Source organism: Triturus cristatus, chromosome 2_1 (genome assembly GCF_964204655.1).
Source record: "Triturus cristatus chromosome 2_1, aTriCri1.1, whole genome shotgun sequence".
Lineage (NCBI taxonomy): Eukaryota > Metazoa > Chordata > Amphibia > Caudata > Salamandridae > Triturus > Triturus cristatus.
Window position 1 is genome coordinate 1127058154 of NC_140581.1, and position 21230 is coordinate 1127079383.

Below are 21230 nucleotides of genomic sequence, written 5' to 3' on the forward strand. Positions count from 1 at the left end.
TTCATTGCCTTGGAAGAGAAAACAGTTTTTGCTCCTTTCACACTTGTCACCAGGGGCCGTATTACAGAACATGCCCCGGGGGCGCAACAAACATTTGCACGTCCTTTGTGCACCTCCGGGGCATGTTGGTGTTACAGAAGGGAACGCAGTCACTTGTGTGTCCCTTCTGTAATACTGAAAGCGCTGGCGAACACATGTAGCACCATCGCTTTCTCAAGAGGGCATTCCCAAAATTGCATGGGGGCGTGGCCCCATGCAAATTAGGGAATCCCCTTGCCTCTGCGCCGTATTATAGACGCGGGTGCAGAGACAAAGAAGCTGTCAGGAGGCACACTTGCAGTGCACCACCTGGAAGTTGGTGCAGTCAGTGCGCCCACCGATGGAGGCCCTCTGGAGGGAAAAAAGGGGTTCCTATGGCCCCCCCAGACATCCCCTTAAAGTCGGGTGCACCCGCCTGCATGGGGATCTCAAATCCCTCTTTAAAGTGGAGGCGGGTTGCCGCCTGCGCAGATAAACACTGAGCAGCTTTAAACAGCCGCTCCATATTTCTGTTGAATGAGCAGCACCCAGGCAGCACGTGTTCACGGCTGCTTTGAGGGCAGCACATTCTACAGGATAGGGTGCACTTTTCCTCTTTTCACCTGCCGCACCTGCTTAAAGGTGCGCCGTGGTGCAATCAGGAAAAGTGCGCCCTATCTATAATAGGGCCCCAGAACTACATCGTAGTTGCCAGGGCCCCTTTGTGGCCACTCTTCATCTTCCAGCACGTTTGTGAATGTAAGTGAATGTGAGGCAGCGTGCTAGGTTTTCAATTCCTCACCCACGGTAGCAGAGACCTTTGTATGTGAATGAACAGACATGAGAAATGCTTGCTCATCGGTGACACTCTCAGCTTTTGCAGCTGCTGTGATGCAATATTAACTGGCCCAAAGGGAAATCTTTGATGGGTGTCAGCCTCATTTACCTCAGAATTCAGGTTTGCCCATATGCAAGTGTCAGCCTGCTCTCGAGCTGCACAGGTTGGCACAGGATGAGAAGACAGGGTTTGGTGATTTGCCACACTCTATTTCTGGAGCACACCTCATTTCGGTTTTAATTCCCACACTTCTGTGAAACTACAGACTTAGGACGTCGTTTCAAAAATCCACCAGAGGTATCGGGAACAATTGCTTTTCTGTGATGTGGATGAACAGGCAGGTTAAGTCTGAAGGTCATGAAATAAACAAGCCCTGGCATTGCTACTTTTGAACTTCTTAAATCCTGGAAAACAAACAAAAACAAACAGCAATCACCCCAAGCAGTAGCCAATAAGACATCGACCACCAGAGACTACAGTGTGTTCAAAATATCTCTTTCAGATGCAGAGCCTCAGAAAAAATATTGTACTTGTTTAAGTTAGTAATTTTCTGTTGCCTTCGAGGATTCTTTTAGTCTTTACTTTATTCAATCAATAAAAAAATAATCATAAAAGCATATTAAAAATACAAATGCATGCCGAGCATTAAACCATCAAATCAGCATTGCATACAAACATTTGTTTAAAACGTAAGCAATTTTCTTTGACGCAGGACTAATTTAAGAAAAGTACATACGCTAAAACAAACCTGTGAAAATAATAAGGCAGGTTTGCATCGGTTCAATTCTGTGCCCCTTGTGACAGGGATTCAATATCTTTTCGCATAAAGTCGATAATGTTACAGAAGAACATAAAATGTAGTAGACTCTAGGCAGAACACTCATCGTGAGAACACATGAGGATGGCAGCTGGATCACATTGGTCAACAGGGAGGCATAAGTAACATCTGATGATCCCTAATCGGAATCTGGTGAGGATCGTCCCATCCCACGTGTTATACGCCATTTCAAAGTATGGCACCCAGCGGTTAATTTGTGAAAGAAATAAGTGCCGGGGCTCTCGTCAGGAGGCGGCTTGCACCAGCTCATTTCTCCTGTTGGCATCACCTAAAACAGAACCAACTACTAACCATGAAAGTGGGGAGGGAGTGTGATCTAACGGCCAGAGCTGCCGACTTCGGAGTTGGGGAACCAGGTTTGAGTATTGGCGTGGACTCAACATCCTGTGATTCTGGACAAATCACTTAATCTCCTCCTGCCTAACATAAAGGAATGTGTCCTCAACTGGTGCTCAAAAGCGTTGGTGTTGATGATTAAGTGCGGGTGCTGAGCACTGTAAAGCACCAGCTCAAATTAAGCACTGATGGCACCAGACCCCCGGAAAGGAAAATCAGCACATACGAGGCATTAGTGGATATTGTTGTTCAGAGGCTTCCCATTCCTGTTGCTTATATAAAATACATTTCTTTATTAACCAACTGCTAACAAACCATTTAAACCAATTGGGTTAGTAAAGGTCTGCCATGTTTGTTACAGACCTGGCCAACGCAGCCAAGCCATAGGATTTGTGTACCCCTGTCCCAGGACAGTCGAGTATGACTTCCCTGTTAAACAGAGCATAAGGGTTGCGCCAAATTGAGTACCATAATATTATAGGTGCGTGCATATTTACATGATATTTCACATAAAATAACCCAAACTCCTGGTGAATAGCATTAGAGCCACAGCCAACTGGGACACCCAGAAAAAGCCTGCAGGCTCTGCTTTCTTCTGCCTGTAAATTGATAACCTTTTTAAGTCACCACACTCCGGCGCCATAAGTTAAAACCGGCGACCCTTTCTCTTATATACTTCAGGTAGTACCATGATAGGTGTCTTACCAAGCTTTGCTGCCAGATTAAACAGATATCCTAAAGAATTAATATTCCTCGGCCTCCTCATTGCTAAACACGGAGCCCAGGGGCATTGTGACTCAAAAGTAACGCCTAAATACGGAAATTTATGAATTCTAGTAATAGATTTCTCCTGAATGGAAAGATGCTGCGTTTTAAGATTCCTCGGGCCACACACATTACAAATGTTTTGGTAAAATTAGCTTCCAAACTCAGTTGGCCCATAAAATCAAAAAAGGCATCCAGCAATATTTTAATCCCATTAGAAGTTTTCTGAAAAGAGAATAGCATCACCAGCATATATTAACACAGGCACAGCCATGTCCTTGACCACCGGCATATCCAGACCCTTCTCAATCAAGGTTGCTTCAAGCCCATTAATTTACAATAAAAATAATATTGAGGCAAACACACAACCCTGACGAACCCCTCGAGCAAGACTAAAGGAGTCTGCACACTCGCTGTTCTCACCATACCCAACTGAAGCTTGTAGGTCACAACTGAGGTCTCTTAGAAATGAAAACTTGTTTACCCCCAAGATTTCCAGTATTCCCCAAAACCTGGACCTGACCACACTATCAAAACTGCAAGACACGTCCATGAAAGCCAGGTGGACTGAACTACGTTTTGAGACTGCGCATTAAGGTGTAGATTTATCTGATACCCACTGAGTCAGGCTTTCTAAGATGACACTGCTAAGTCTAAAAGAGAGGTTGGTCTGTAGCCACAAGTACTCGACTAGCTCCCCTTCTTAAATAGAGGAACTATAATGGTAGATCACCAAGACTGGGGGATTCAGTTTCTATAGACATAACATAACATATGTTAATAGTGGCGTTCAAAGGTCAGAACTTTGCCTGTATAGATCCACAGAACCCTATCGGGTGAGGGGCTTTCATTTGCAGGGCTGTTACTTAAAGCCTCAGATACCTCATCAAGGGAAAAATTCACATCAATGGGAGGGGTCGGCGATGGTTGCTCAGTTCCTTCAGTATTGCTTACCATTGTACCACAGACCATTCAGAAGTGGCCCATCCACATGTCTGGGACAATGTTCACGCTCACACTCCTGGCGCTACATTTGATTAGCTTATTATGGTTGGCAATATGCCAAAACATGTAGGTAGCTCTGAGCTTACAGCAAATAACCAGTTTATCCCTGATATCTAACTGCAAATCAAGTCTCCGTTTCCTCAGAGCAAACTTATACTCCATTAAACATTCTGCAACCCCCTCTGTATTGCTTGGAATTTGATGCAGAGCTCTATGAAGGCGGATGCAAGCTTGCCTACACATGTGGTCAAACCCCAATGGTTGGCTAGCTGCCCCTAGCTTAGCTAAAGGAAGGCAGTTGGTAATCAAAGTCGAATGGTTGACACAAAATTAACAACATAGGTTATCTATCTTTACAGATCTCCAGACTAGCCTACACCCTTTATCCTGTGGTTCACTCAGTCCCTTTATTTACCACTTTCTGTGCCATGATTAGGGTACTTAAAAAAAATGGTTAACAGATTTCATTAGCATTTTTTATTTGTTTAGCGGTTTTATAAAGCGTGAAAAAGACCCGGGGGTATCAGAGCGCCGAACCGTACAATTTTGCATAAATCATGCCAGGAATAGCCAGACTTTTGCCCAAAATGCCAAGCATGTGGACATCTTTAGGTGAATTACAGAGCCATTATCCCAACAGTCCCAATTATACCTAGGAGGTTCACGAAATGTCCAGGATGGGCTACAATCATGCCTGGGATGACCAGAACGTTGTCAACACTCAGCATATCACAAGTAGGTCTCTATAATGACAGGGATGGCCAGAACTGGGGCAAAACATCCACAATGTCAAGGGTGGGCTGCTGCTATGGAAGGGGCAAATACAGTTTTGCCAAGAATGGCCACCATACATCATGCCAGCCATACGTTAACCGAAAGATTATTACAGTAAGACGGTCACTATATTAGCACACATTTTCAGGCTTGCGTTACGCATTTTTTTAAGCAGCTCATACAACTGATCACTAGCTTGCATGCCAATGGCTTACAAAAGGAGAAACAAGGCTTAGATAAGTAAGGCAGAACTTTCCCACTAGATTACAGAATATTTAATCTATTGCACCTTGTTAACTATTGTACTGGCTCCAGATCGTTCCCAACTCTCGAACGCTACACCTCGTAGACCACATTCTTAAGAGAAACCTCACAGAAGACAGCATTCATCAGCAGAATGCAATTTCAAACGCAGAACTCCAATATCTATGAGCAGACTGGACACGAGGTAATTGAATGCCACCAGGAGCAGACGTTCACTAAGTTTCATTCCTTAAAATTATACCTTTGTGCAAATTATGTTGCACGGGAGGTTGCAAAAAAACAAGCATTGACAAAGCCAATAGGTCTCGCATTTGAGGCCTATTGGCTTCAAAATAAGCTGCTCACAACCAATAAGTCATCATGCCTACTGCATTTGTCATACTTTTTCCTAGTAAACCAATCAGACCTACAGCCTTGATCACTGGCGTGTTGCCATAACCAACTCAGTCCTCCTCGATTGAGCAGAAGCATTCCAACAGAAAAAACGCACAAGCACTCTTTTTCAACACAAGCATTTCACTTCAGCCCAATCAAAGTCAAGCCAGGCCCAAAAAGGGCAATATTGAGACACAAAATATTTGAATTTCTTTGGAATTCTAGTGGATTTTTTGTAGAGGATCTAAATTAGTACAACAAGACCCCTGAACTCCATTCTCCTTCATGTGTTTCTGTCACCCCAAACTGTATACTTTTTGATGCCACTCTACGCCTTTATCATCAAAACCACCCTAATTGTGCCTCGTCTCTAGAACTGGCTTCATCGCCCCATGTTATCACTCATACACAACCAACTGTCTCAGGGCCGGCTTTAGCACTGGTGGCGCCCTGAGCGACAATGTTGTTTGGCGACCACCTGCACAACGAATTCCCGCACTACCACTACCCCTTATATCACCATAACCACTCTCACTCAGATGCATTTAATTAGTTTTATAGTGTCACTCTTAACAGTGAAGGGTGTCGGAGCACTTTACATTGTACACACATTACTCAATCATATGTGTGTAAATCAATGTAGAGGAAACTTTACATAAGACAGAGTGGTAGAATGTGTATGTCATCCATGCTGGTAGGCAGTAAAGTTTAGGGGGACTTGGACTGGAGAAGCACAAACTCCGAATTTAAAATGTAAGACCATGGTTAGGGATTATCTTTAATAATTGGATTTGTTTTCTACCCAAATCAACACGTTGTACAACATTAGAATATTGAAAGTCTGGGGAAAAAATCCATACGCTCTAATCTATACTTGAAGTCTGCATTTCAGTTCTTTGATGACAGTTAACAGCTCACTGTTTTTTATTAGTATTTTAACTTATAAACTACAAGTAACAAAACGAAGTCTCTGACAAAAGCAGTAACCCCTGATCTATTTACATTATGTTCACTTTGTGATTTGCATGATACACATTATTTGCAGCAGGCACATGAACCCTCTGCACTACCTTATGATGATTCAAAACATCCCCCAGTCAAAACTTCCACTAGACAGAACTTCCTTTTCTCTCCAGGAAAAACATCAATCGCAGGAGTAGGCTTGACATCTTTATTGTTGGATGAAATGTGCTGGAGGTCAGGAAGACTGCAGTGGTTGCTTTTAAACACAATATAAACTAGAAAACAGGTGCCCCCATGCAAAGTCAGCACCCGGTGCGGTGGCACCAGTCGCACCGCCCTAGAGCCGGCCCTGAACTGTCTCTTTTAGCCCGTACTTCCATGAGCAACCACTCCAGAGTAAACGTTGCCATGCTGCCAGCCATGCTTGACACCCAAGTGAGTGCTGAATGTAGAGTTAATGGGGGCTAAAATAAATTGAGATTTTCTAATTGTTTTTGCAAGCATAACAATTATGAATAGATCTTTCCACTTGACACGTAATGTCTTGAGAAGCCAACCCAGCCGCAGCTCTCCTTTAACCCCTTCTACGTGTGGCAAATTCCGCCGTGATGCGAGGGGGAGCGGGGCTGGGCGTGGCGCTCAGGTACCCAGGACGGTTCCCGGCCGTCATAAATCACGGTGGGCGTGTGCTCATGACGGCCGGGAGCCGTCTGAACTCCGCCCACCAATTAATTCGCCCGCACAGGCGGGGAATTAGCTGCGCGTGGGCGGAGCGGCAACGGTCGGACGGCTCCCGGCCGTCATGAGCACACGACTACCGTGACTCATGACGGCCGGGAGCCGTCCTGAGCATCGATGAGGTTAATGAGACTCCCCGGTGTCCTACATAGTTCAACTCCACAATAACAAGTCTTATACCCAAAGGGTGTAACAATCTTGCTAAAGCGCAGACATCATCCACCTTTCACACAGAATGAATATTTCACTGCCCAGAACAAAATGTTATTTTTCTCCAGCTTAGCTTTTTCTGGGAATTAACTTGAGCTGTTCATGGCCAGATAGTGGTGTTGATCCAAAACAAATATTACACATTCAGTTCATGACAGCACAATGACAATACAGGTCTCTGATATTAGGGATGATAACAGCTGTAAAATTTGGGTCAATGTTCTTCAAACTGACACCCTAATTGCTACTTAAATGTTTCAGGCTACCTTAGGGAAAAAGTGTTCTCAGAAAAAAATAACCATATATTTTGCATATAACTCAACCACCCCAAGAATGTGCATCAACTCTTTCTTGTTGTGCAGATTAAGAACCCCTTGACAACTTTAGCAACTTTATTTTTGCCAGACATTTAGAGAACACTTGAATCCCAAACAGTGGATTCACCAAAGTCTACATTAAGTATTTTATTAGTGTCTCCTTAAATCTGCTCTTAACCCTTCTTCGTGATTTTTGCTGCCTCTATCATGCAAAGATATTGTCTTGAAAATACTGTACGCTCTTGATGTCCTTAAATAAACTGTGCTTTAGGGGTTAAAATACAGCCATATTTAAGGCCTGATTAAATAGTATGCTATCAAAATGGTAGGCTATGTAATCAGGGAATTGTGAAGGGCCTCTCACCCATGAGCGTCTCAAGGCGCTGGGGGGGAAGTGAGTGTGAGTGAGTAGCTTGAAGGTTACTCTCTTCTCGATGGGGAGCCAGTGGAGATCTCGCAGGCGTTGGGTGATGTGTTCCTGTCGTGGGATGCCGAGGACGAGTCTGGCTGCAGTGTTCTGGATGGGCTAGACTTTCTGAAGCAGAGATCTGTTGATTCCGGTGTAGAGGGTGTTTCTGTATTCTAGTCGGCTTGTTATGAGTGAGTGGTTGACAGTCTTTCTGGATTCGGGGGGATCCATTTGAAGGTCCTACGAAGGATACGGAGGGTGTTGAAGCAGGTTGAGGCGACGGCATTGATCTGTCGGGTCATGTTGAGGGAGGAGTTGAGTATGATGCCGAGGTTCTGGGCGTGGTCCGTGGGATTGGGGGGTTTGCCGATGGTGGTGGGACCCCAAGTGTGGTCCCAGGCTGAGGTGGTGGGTCCCAGGACGAGGACTTCTGTCTTCTCTGAGGATGAAGCTTAGACATTCAGTGTATTTGGAGCCTCTAGGAATTAAGCATGCAGGTCAATTGTGCTGGAAACAAATGTAGCTCAGAGATTCCTCAAAAGTTTCCTGATGTTAAGACAGCTATGTCTAAGAATAATTTATTTAAGGAATCAGACCACCTTCACAAAATTGTACTTTTAAAAATGCCTTGCCCTCTACTTTCAATGGGTCAACCAACAGCAATATGTTTACCAATCTGTGAGAAACCTCATCTTTCACTCAAATCTGAACACATAGCACTTCGTGCCCAGGTCATCCTTTAATTCCGATTTAATGCCCAAAGCCCTTTCCCTCTAAAGTTTGTCTACTAAATAGCAGAAAGAACTCATTGTAATATATATCCAAAATCATTAGGTATTTGCTTATTTAGTGTAGATTGTACAGCACAACAAACACTCCAGTGGAGCATGGCATCACTAGTGTAATCTGCAAGGCTAAACAGTAAAGGTTAGTTTACTGATTGAAAAGCTAGGTTTTAACCCCTTCACCGCGCGGCAAATTCCGCCGCGGTGCGAAGGGGGGCGGGACTGGGCGTGGCGCTCAGGTACCCAGGACGACTCCCGGCCGTCCTAAATCACTGTGGGCATGTGCTCATGACGGCCGGGAGCCGTCCAACCTCCGCCCACCAATTAATGTGCGGGGAATTAGCCACGCGTGGGCAGAGCGGCAACAGTCGGATGGCTCCCGGCCGTCATGAGCACACGACTACCGTGACTCATGACGGACGGGAGCCGTCCTGAGCAACCATGAGGCTAAGGGCTTTAATGAACATAAGTAGTTTCTGAGTATGATTATAGCCAGAATAGAGCTCCAAAGTTTGGGTTGCTGTACCCTTAAGGGAGGCCGCTCCAGTGTGACCACTTTAATAGAGGGACAATCATCATAATTTAGTTGCTTGATCGTAGGGAATGACTATGCCGGTATTTCTGAAATTTGTAAAAATGTAGGGAGGGGCTCTCTCCGTGCAGATTTTAAACATGATGCAAGTCAATTTGAAGAGAACTCTCTTCCTAACAGGTATCTCATGAATCTGTCGTAGAGGTGGAATCAAACATCCTGAGCTGCAAATGGATCCGACTAGAGAGTTCTGGATCAGTCCATTGAGGATTCAGGGATTAACTGTTTCATTTGCGACACGCTGTCGACCTTACGGATAAAGACAGAAGGATACCGCTTTTGCAAGAGCAGTACCTACTGACTGGATCCAACTATCCTTCGGCTTCTGGTGCAGCCTGGCAGGCTCAGCATTTTCAATTCATATGTGGTGAAAACAAAAAATGCAATGCAGTCGGACAAAAGCCATTTCGCACTGGCACCCAGCCAGCTGGTAATAAGCCCTCACATTGTGAAGTCAACACTTTGTAGAAAGTAGATGATTAGGCAAGACAATAGCTATCTTCAAACTAGCATCAAGTGCACAGGACGCACTTAAAACTATAGCCGGACACTAATATCACTACAAGTGCTCAATTGATTTTAAAGATACTGTCCACTGCAGAAGGGCACAGTCAGTAAAGTAGTATAGATGGCCCAATTTCAGAGATATTGTCCATTAAAAGAAGACAGGACCTCTTGTCAGGATCGACGTATGCCAGAATTTCAGAAGCACTGTCCTTTATCAAATAGTTTTGCCCTGCAAGCCTGAGTTCTGATGCCCTGTCCATTAAAGGTGTGCCTCGCCAGATCTCACTGCAGACCTGACTCAAGATGGTCGGTCCATTAAAGGAGGATACGCTCTCAGTTGTCGGAAGCCACTTCACCTGAGTTGTCCACTACCGAAGGCCAGCTACGTCACGCCACGGCCGGCCTCATTTCAGATGTGCTGTCCATTAATGGAGGGTGTGGTCTGTATTAACAAACATTCTCTGCTGACCTCATTTAAGAAACATCCTTTTTGCAACAAGATAAAAGGTGCCCTGGAGGCACGGTCCATCACGGGAGGGTACACAGGGTGATAGTCAACAGCTGGCTGGATTTCAGGCAGTCTTTTGAGTTCCCTGTGGCAACTAAAGAGGATACTGTTCCTGTGATGTTGATCTTGTGATACATCAGACAAATGTGTATATTATTTCTCTGCCACTGTGTTTGTTTTTTTACACAGCAATTTGTGTCTTATGTATGTTCATTATGGGTAACCCTGTGAGCACCATGTTATAGGTTTGTATTTTTGTAATATTTGTTATGTTTTATAATGTTGTTCCAGTTACACAAAGTCGTTTTTTAGAAGAAAAAAAATGTCTGTGGGTACCCTTTATATTTTACTTTATTAATTTATGTATATTCCATGCACACTTTTCTTTTTCTTGTGGTTAAGCATAAAAATGTTTTCGCTTAACCACAGTAGCTACCTTATGGATTTCAGGGACACCATTTACTACAAAGAGGTAGAAGTTTAATTTCAATGCGTAAGAAGACTTTACATAAGTATATCGTCTGTTGCAAGGTAGAGAAATTACCCTCCGAGGGCTAAGCAATAAATTAAATTCAAAGGCATCTTCTAGAAATGTGGTAGGATTTCCTTTGTATGGGATAACATCTCCATAATTTTAGAAGCACTGTCCCATCCAGGTGGCATATAGGATACACCTGCACTGACGTCTTCCTTGGGGCAAAGGTCATGTGATGTCACTTTATACGATATCCTCACTACAACAATTGCTAATTTGGAATCCTGATAACGACAATTTTTTAGTCAAAACATGTCAGCGGGAATGGATAAGGAAGGATCTCTGCTCTTCCAGTCTAGCACGTTTCCTAAACTTTACTGTTGAATCCAGTTTAATAGGGATGTTTCACTTCCTATCACTTAGTTTTTACCTACACATATTTATTATTCGTGCACTTAAACTCCAGCACTTTAAAGCTCAAAGTTTTAGTGGAAATCCCCTAAAACCCTCAGGATAAATAGTATACTTTTACAAGTCTCCTGAAGCTTAAACTTCAAATATGTTTCTAACGGATACATATATGGTACACTAGTTGTACCTGTTCACAACCAAAGCTTCTTTTGCCCCAGTTCCATGTTAAGGATAAACTCACACATATCGACCCTTGTTTAGCACTGGGACACAAGAAACATATCTCCACCACAAAGTGTGACTCGTTGTACAAAGGCTAATTTACAATACAATACAATAATCGCATTGATATCGTAAAATCACTTCGTTCTTGCCTGATTATATCAATAGTGACATAAAGCACCCACTGAAATTATATTATGTCTAGCTAGGAAAAAATATTCCACCAGTGGAAGAAAGAACCATCTTTTCTTAAAGTTAGCCTACTTGTTAAATCACCACAAAAAACATAATTATTTGGTTGCTAATTGATACTGCTGGCCTTCTTGCCACAAGAACTCCAACACAAGCACTGCACATCTCACATATGGGCTGATCGTAAGAAAATGCAACCGAGCAGTTCTCTGATCCATGTCTCTGTCCAGCCTATGCCTGTTCAGGTCCCTAAACTTTCAAATGTAAACTAGGTATCTCAGAATGGACAAACCAGTGTGGTACCTAGCCCAGGGGACTACGGACATAAGAAATATTGTAAGGAACCTGCAGAGCGGCTCAAAGCTGAGAGCTTCTGAAAAAACATAAAACTGCACGCCTGTCTCTCACACTTCATCCATCACACTGCTAAGCGCTGTTCCCGACAACGTGATAACCACACCTCCGTGGCTCCACACATACGACATGGAAACACTCAGGGCCAGCTCTAGGGCAGTGCAACTGGTGCCTCCGCACCGGGCGCTGACTTCAGGTGGAGGCAAAGTTTATTATGTTTTTAAAAGCACCTGCTACTGCGTTCTTTGCCGCCAGCAATTTTCAGGCAACAATAAAAATGTCACAATAACTCTAGTGATTAATGTTCTTTAAGGAGCGAGAGAAAGAAAGAGATCAGAGTTTTGTCTAGTGGACGTTTTAGCACATCGTAAGGTAGCACAGAGGGTTAATATGCCTGCTGCAAAGAATGTGTATCATGCAGATCACAAAGAGAATATAATGTAAATAGATCAGTAGGTTACTGCTTGTGTCAGAGAGATACAATTGTTACTTGCAGTTTATAAATTACAATCCTAATGTAGAACACTGAGCAATTAACTGTCATCAAAGAACTTCATAAAAACTGCAAGGTATAGGTTAGAGAGTTAGGATTTTTCCTCAGTCTTTATTTATTTATTTATTTATTTCTTGTGACTTGTATAGCGCACTATAACCCAGGGGTCTCTAAGCGCTTTGTTAGGATCTTTCATGAACCTAATGTTGCAAAATGGGTTCATTTGGGTAGAACTCAATTCTTAATATTATAGAGAACCCCCAACCATGGTGTTTCAATTTAAATTTGAGTTTTTGCTTCTCCAGATCAAACACTCGAACTATATTGCCTACAAGTATGGATGACATGACTCCTACCCCTTGTAGACCTCGGTCTTATCTAACGTTTACTATACACTGATTTAAATGCGTATGATTGATTGTCTCTGTGTAATATGTGTGTGATGTAAAGTGCTCCGACACCCTACACTGGCATGAGTGGTACTAAAAAACAAAATAAATGCACGTGATAAAGAGTGGTTATGGAGACTTAAGGGGCACTGTTAAAGGGTGGTAGTAAGGGAATCTGTGGCAGCGGTGGCCATGGGGTGGGGGGAGAAGGGGCGACAACAAACATAATCGCGCCAGGCGCCACCACCACTAAAGCCGCCCTGGAAACGCTCCACATTCAGTATCCAGAGACAACTTCATTCCACGCGCGCACCCTGCTATCCACGTGCAGCGTGCTATCCACGTGCACATGTGCTTCAGCGCTCCGCAGAGGGATGGAAGCGCTATATAAATGTTGCAGTACAATACAACACCGAGTATGAAGTTTATAAAGGACAAGGCTGGGGGGCTGCAAGCACGGTCCTCAGACTTCACTTTTTCTTCGTAAGTGGTCTTCGCCACAAGGTGGCAGTGCTGCTACTGGTTTAGAAACCCCATTTTCTTCCAATTAGCCATCTATAAATAAGGATATTCAATAACTTCGGAATGTGTGCAATTTAAAGTTAAGAAAACAATGACTGTTGGCTGAAAACTTCAATCCTGTTTATATCCGCTTTCCGAAATAATTTAATGACCCCCGGCTGTTTTTTATTACTACTTCAACTTTTCTCAAGCGTAAGGTAGTTTCTCTATTGCCTTGTTTCAAGAACTCATTTTAATGTGATCTTTACCACACGCTCTTCGAGTAAGTATACGTGTGTACAGGTATGGGACTGTGGGTGCCACTGACCTGTTCTATGTCTATACGCATGTGAGACGCTGTACGTCATCTTCTCAAGTAATCACGCTGTCTTAAATACATACGTCAACACAGTGGTTATACCACAGTTTTTCCGCGTTGTGTTGTCAGCACCTCGTCACTAATTTACAGAGTTGCCGATCAGCGCGCGTGGACTGCACAAATCTGTCTTGTGGAAAACTAGCCATGGGCCTCTTTGCACGTGAGCACGTCCAGGGGCGTAGTTTCCATTGGTGTAGCAGGTGCAATGGTACTGGGGCCCTGAGGGGCCCACTGAACACTAATTATTGCTGAATTTCACAATTCAAACAGCGGCCACGGGACTATTTCCTTACGGGCCACACTCGTAAGCCTCTGGACACATTATAGGATTAAAAATGCGGCTGACGTCAAGTTGCTATTGCTAACAGGCAATACTTTGTAAGAGTTAGTTTGTGTCCTAAGGCCAACAATCGACAGCCCTGCACTCCAGAAGAACGAAGCAAACAGCACGCACATTCTCAAGCACAATGCAACACGCGGGCCACTGTATGACATCATCTAAACAGCACAGGCGTCTAGAAAACTCTCAAATAAATAAATACATATGCTAAGCTAGCCACTGTCCATTATAACGGGCTTCCGAATTTTACGAAACTTATCAAACCCCATAGCAACTAATATGAGTTCAATAAAAAGAAAAAAAAACACTCGCAAGAAGCTGAAACATTCATAAACAAGCCTTGACTCTGAAACGTCGCCTCTGACCATATGAGGAACCCGTGGTGAGAGCAGCTTGGAGTGCGTGCACTTTGGCAGAGGTGTGGCTTCCCTAACTTGCCTTCGAACAGCACTTGGAGCAGCTTGGGGGTCTTGTCATAGTAATCATTCAGTGGCCCGCCCCCCTCACCCGCTCCCCCTCTCCATTTTGTTAAACATAGTAAGAACATCGTGCCCGATTAGATCTTGGCGGACTGGTTTCTCCATCACACCGGGGACGAATATCCCATCTGCCAAATATGAATGGCATTATATCCTATGGGATCTATATTTCGGTGGGAGGAATATCTGTCACCCTTGTAACGGAGTGACCCGTCCACCAAGATCTAAATTAGGCTCATAGTCTCCAAAGCATCTGTTTCACCTGTACAACCAGAGGGCCAGGTGCCGGAAATGACATATGATTAGGTTATTGGCTGTAAATCACTGCCGGCAGGCAAGTCACTCAAACATCTGCCACTAACGAGGTTTTTCAAGTATACCACAGGCACGTGGGACTGGATGGAGCCGGCTACTCCTCTCCCTTCCTCAGGGTATTCAACCATCCTAGTCTTCAAGTCTGGCCACATTCCTTCTGTGTAACGATTATGACCCTGACACCACAGCATTCAGGACCCACACTCTTTCAAATTTAACAGAAAAAAACTGACCTTCCACACTCATTGCTTCTCTCAGCAAGTGCAGCTTCCTCTGCCGCTCGCGGATCCTGTCCAAGGCACTTGTTATTGCCGAAGAAGCGGTCTTCTCAGGCCCCAGCCGCTCCTGGTCCAGGGTTTGTGGGCTGAAAGGATCTGCCCCTGCCCCGGCGAGAGTTGCGGTCCGTAGTCCAATCTTCTCAGGGTGGCCCTGGAGTCTGTTGGGCTCTCCTGAGGCAAGTCCTTGGTTGGGGGGCTTGTTGACTACAAAGCGCAAGTCCACAGAGGATGCCCAGTTCTTCCTCCTTTGTGCCGCTTGGTCAGAACTGGGCATTTTGTGCCGTTCCAAGTCATCCAGTCGGTAAGGGTACGGAGGACGAGAGCCCTTGAAGTCTTCATACCCAGACGTGCAGTCGGAGGTAGTGCAGTGTGTGGAGTCCTCCTCGTCCTGGCCACCAGCGTAGGCAAGGAAACCCATGGATTTACTGAGCCCCCTGTTCAGCAACGCCTGCTGGGATTCGGAAAATGGTGGCATGTGTATGTGTAAGGCTTCAAGTGCGGTGCTTCTCCCTGGAATGATAAAAATCTTTCATGTAGGTACTGCGTAGTGCTAACATTGGAAGGGTAAAGGGTTTAGCATTAAAAAAAAAATGCAGATGCCTCAGATATGATGCATACAATATTACATTACCGATTTGTTTTACATCTAGAAGCTATCAACCCAGTGAAAATCTTGCACACAAACAACAAGCATTGGCAAAGCCAATAGGTGTTGCCTGTGCAAGATCTATTGGCTTTGTCAATGTTTTTTTTTTAATGTTCCACAACGGTATGAGCTTTTTTTTTTTACTTTAAGCTATGCATGCACAAACAAGTTAAAATTGTTATTTTCTCTTTATTAATATGCAGTTTTTATTCTAAAACAAATGCCCCTGTAGTCACCAGCGTGTCAAAGTGCAGCCTTATGGCCAGAGCTGCTGACTTTGGAGCTGAGGAACCAGGTTCAAGTCTTGGGCCAGCGCAAAGTCCTGTAATTCTGGGGAAATCATTTAATCTCCCCGAGCCTGTCAAAATCAATGTGTCCCTCTGTAATGTAACTGGTTCTCACATAAAGTGCTCCAAGTCCTTCCTGTCGACTTCGCGCTATCTGAAACAAGCTATGCAGGGTGGGGAAGGAGCATTCGGTGACAGGAGTGAGGTGGTGGGAGGGACAGGCCAGCAACATAAGGGGAAAGGGCATGCAGTGATGGAATTGAGGTGTTGTTAAGGACAGGCAAGCAATGAATAGAATGTGGATGCTGGAAAGAAACAAAACAAGTATGTTACAAGTGAATGGCCAGTGGAAGGACACTGCTGTCAGAAGCAGTACTTGGTCCAAGCTCCACAGCAAGGATGAAGATGTGAATCCGGGCAGGAAGCTAGAGGCAGGAGCCAGTGACCAACAGGAAGAAAGAAAATGAGAGTGATATAGGAGCCAATCAATGGTAAGTAAAGGTAAGTAATGGGCGGTCTCTAAGCACCTTTAAGATTTTTGTTTGTTACAAGAGATTTTACAAGCACATCATAAGTAATCTGTAGGCGAAACCTAAAAAAACAACTGCCAGCATCAACATTACATTTTACTGTACTGCAAAACTTAGCCATAAGATTGCTTTAGTTTAACAATGTCATTTTAGAACATTGTTTAAACAACTTATATAAAATGATAATGCAAGTATTAGATTATTTCTTCACTATCTAGCAACACAAGAAAACTGAAACACGTACCAACAAAGTCAATTTTAAAAATATTAGAAATGAGCGTCTGTCAAAGTCTCCTTACACCATACGCTACCTCAAACACCCTCAAGGTGTGTTACCCATCACTTATCACTTTTTACCCATGCAGGAATAGTAAAACAGCAATTTCCACATCTCAAAATACAAACTTGAAGGAAATGATGCAACCTGCCAGTGCAACTGTGAGAAAAAGTATAGTGTAGCATGCATACTGAGACTCTGCCAGCTGAAATGGCCTATCACACATCTGTGGCACACATGTATCCCCTGCTGGCTTTACAGTTAAGACTCTTACTGTAGCAGTAAATACAAGATGGCTGAATCCTCATGTACCCAGTTGCATCTATGCCAGCTTTAAAAGGTTAATCTATATACGGTAATCCTCAAGATACCAAAACTTGTAGCACCCAACAATGCAGCAGAGTTAGGAATTTATAAACACTCAAGACCTTGCAGTCTTATGATAAATATAAATTCTCACTTGGGTTTTACATTTCATGAAACACTCACCTTGAGAAATCATAGCACAAACACTCAACACAAGGCACCAACCAAACTTGTGCATTGCACCCTTTATCAAAGAGCACATCCGTGACTACAAACAGCAAAGTCACAACAATCACCAAGAGAATCAGACTTACTGTGTGTTCATACCGCATCAGTGAGGAGCAGCTACCAGAGACTGTGCAACTACTTTCTTGCAGTTTTTTGACAATCTGATCCTAGTCCAAGGGAATAAGCATGCTTTACCCCAGGACCGGACTGTGTTGCCCTATTTATTTATTTTTAAGTTACAAGGGCGATTAAGTGAATTGATCAGAATAACTAAAAACCGAGCTGAGACCGAGATTTGAATCTGGCTCCCCCTGTTCCAATCTGTAGCTGCAGCCACTAGATTACATCTCCTCTTCAAAGAGCAGATAACAAAGGCCTATGGACAAATAAACATGTTCCTATATTCACAAGATACTATGATCTCCATAGAGACTTTAGTTTTGGGATATTGGACAAGAATCTCCCAAAGCAGAGACTGATTTCTACCAAACACTTTCAAAATGGCAACCACCTATCCATCTCGATAAAGAAACGTACTGACCTAGTGGCCTGCATGTGTGGCATTACAAAGCCACTAGTTGCATCTATGAAAAACACAAGTAGAAAAGGGGCCTTTCAAAAGGTGGCCGGCATGTATGCGGGGATACAGCCTAGGTGGGCACTGAAATCCATCCCATGCAGCTTTTATGATATCGCGAGCACGTTCAGGTTCCTCGTGAGATGCTACATAGGAAGGTAGTTCGAAGTATCAGTGATGTGATTCTCCAAGTAGAACCACTATCTTCTAAGACTGAAACCGGTGATCTCATCCTTACCTATTTCACTGGTGGTACAATTGCTGATAGTTCTAGTAATGCCTTCCCCCTTTGCGTGGGGAGGAGTAGATGACAGCACGTCATCATACCTCCCTTCGTTAGTAAAGCTAAAGCAGCATTGTCCTGGTCTACACTGCTGGAGCTGCACGCAGACGGTCAGTCAATAACACTTTCTTATGTCCTCCCAGCGACAAGCCGAGGATGATGGTGTGTTGCTGGTTCAGACAAAGACTGGCAAAGCAATGGCAAGTAACAGATGTTCCACGCCACTGAACTTGTAGAGGAGCTTTTCCAGAATAGCAGTAATCCTGCAGGACATACCAAAACGATGGGATTTTATTTAAGAGTATTCCGTTTTGAGAACAGTTATGGCCTAACATACTTTGTTCTGAAAAAACAAGAAAATCTGTAGGCTGACAATAACAGAGGAAGCATAAAGTGGGATGGCCATAATATGGGGAGCCTGAATAACCAACTCGGGTTTTGGCCAGTTAGCAGCAAGGCCAAGCCACCTATAATCAACAAAACAAACCAGTGCCAATGCTGCACCTAATTCAAGTGAACAATTGAAACATGAACTGAATCAAACAGTTTCACGAGAAACCACTTTTTCCGTTTGATTAAATCGGCATTTATTTATAATCAATCCATTTATTTGTCAATTAATGTCTTTTTAAATATCACATTTAACACATATTCAAAAAAAGAAGAGAACCACGTAAATATATACATTCACATAAACAAATTTTTGCGACACCTCTATTTGCATACCACACTCAATCATACATACTAAACATACACTTTCACTCAAACATCCTAAATCACTAGTTATGAGGAGATCAGAATAAGGATCCAACAACATAAATCTAGAATTCGTAAAAAAGTGCAAAATGCCCCGCTGGTCAATCACTGGAATCTTAACAACCACACGGAGACTGATTTAAAATGGACCATAATCTCCAAAGTGGAACAGGACAGTCGTGGTGGTGACCTTGATGCCAAACTATTAAAAAGGGAAGCAATGCTTATTTTAAAATTTAATACGTCAGTCGACGGCTTAAATGAAATCTCTGAGATCTACAATCTGTAATTGCCTTCCAACCATAGTGGTGACATCATTGGAGGACGCCCGTGCAAAAATCTGAAACAATAGCAGGGGTGATGAATCCAATAGATCTCCCGATTTAGTTTGTTCAGTGTTAGGTCAAGCCACTATCACCAGATTCGACTTGTCCCAATCCCCAAGTGGCATGAATATACACATGTATTGCATTCCAGCCACCATGGTAGTCTGTACAACATTAGATCCAGCCTGTTGTTCGTTCCCATAAACACTCACACCAGCTAATTGAAACACACCCAAGTTATTATCGACGCTGGCGTACAATAGTCGGGATAGGAGCCCCACCGTGGATGCACTTTACCGTGTATGAAGTATCCTGAATGGGCATAATGATCGTTTATTCGTCCATGGTCAAACACATGGCAGTACATTACGGTGTTCCGCCTTTTTAAATAAAGTTTTGATCATGTCAAAAAATACGAAGACAAAATCATCATCCCTACGGACACTGATTTAAATCATATTTTGTTCGGAATGACCACCAAGGGGCATCTTAGGCACGTTAACGCAAAGGCCATGTAATTCAGTTGAATTTCTTTTCGGCGTATTGATTTATTTCATCGACAACTTCCGCAACTACAATTCCCATGATCCTTTCATGGCGGAAGAACCTGTATTCAAATAACGAAGTCTTGGTTGTGAAAGTATGGCGCCAACAAGCACGGAGTAAAGAGCGTTGATGAACCTCCTCGCAAGTCCAGGTAAACTCTTGAGCCGTGGACTGATGTGTGTAAACTGGAATGTCCTTTATACATAAGGAGAGCATTAAACTGCACCTTTTATCTTCACTTCCCTATTAGAACGGGCATAGGCGAAGAGAAAGAGTTACAATTGAGTTGACACCTTTGTGCCGGAGATACAATAAATTCAAAGGCTCCAGATCTATACGCTACTTGAGGAGCACGGACGAACGGTGCATAATCGCTCAGGTAAAAGCTTTTGCAGAACGCAAGTGGTATATATAGAGACGCCTTATATACTGAGATGATTATTAAATTGCGGTGCAATTTTTTCATCAGGTTTGACATAATTGCAAAGTGCAACAGTTGCATAGAAAAGACGGCGTGCGCCACATTGGGAAGACGGCAATCTCCAAAGATCTAGATTATTACGTCAGTGAAGAGAATGACCATTTAGACACCACAACAAGCTCGACAAGTAAGATTGTCATCCTCTCGTGTGTTCCATTTAGTGTTAAGTTGGTTGAACCCAGGTTGCATTTAGATTATATGTTTGGTTCTTTGTCTTGTGTTTTAGGTCAGTACTTGACTTCAGATCTGAGAATCCTTTCTGCATCTGGTGAACTGCAGGTAAGATGTTAAAACGAGGTGTGCGGACTAGAATTTAATGTCTTTCGGGTCATTTTTGTAAAATTCGGATGTGTTTCTGCTTTGTTTCAGAAAACGTTGGTCCTGACGAGAATCCCGACAGACAAAGGGATTCGAAACGCGTAGACCTTTTTCCATTAGAGGCCAATCAAACTAAATTGATTATATACAGTGCATTATAAGTGTCACAATTTATATTTGCTGATGGCCTTTTGGTTTATTTGACTCTTTTTTGATAAATGTTTTTTATCATAACTAGTGATTTAGGATGTTTGAGTGAAAGTGTATGTTTAGTATGTATGATTGAGTGTGGTATGCAAATAGAGGTGTCGCAAAAATTTGTTTATGTGAATGTATATATTTACGTGGTTCTCTTCTTTTTTTGAATATGTGTTAAATGTGATATTTAAAAAGACATTAATTGACAAATAAATGGATTGATTATAAATAAATGCCGATTTAATCAAACGGAAAAAGTGGTTTCTCGTGAAACTGTTTGATTCAGTTCATGTTTCAATTGTTCACTTGAATTAGGTGCAGCATTGGCACTGGTTTGTTTTGTTGTTCATAATATGGGGAGAGCCTTTTCCAATGATAAAGTCAATCTTTCCACATTTCAT

At 43.2% G+C, this 21230-nt stretch overlaps 1 protein-coding gene across 8 annotated transcripts in view; it reads right to left on the reverse strand.

Annotated features, from left to right (window-relative positions):
- Positions 1-21230, reverse strand: part of PTPN13 (protein tyrosine phosphatase non-receptor type 13) — an 830096-nt gene that overhangs the window by 506226 nt on the left and 302640 nt on the right. For 6 of the 8 annotated variants that reach the window (XM_085636547.1, XM_085636545.1, XM_085636546.1 and 3 more), the window contains exon 7: positions 15026-15580. The exons of the other annotated variants lie outside the window; for them this stretch is intronic. In XM_085636547.1, the coding sequence (XP_085492673.1) occupies positions 15026-15580 (555 nt within the window). The remainder of the gene's footprint in view (positions 1-15025; positions 15581-21230) is intronic. 8 annotated transcript variants of the gene reach the window in all.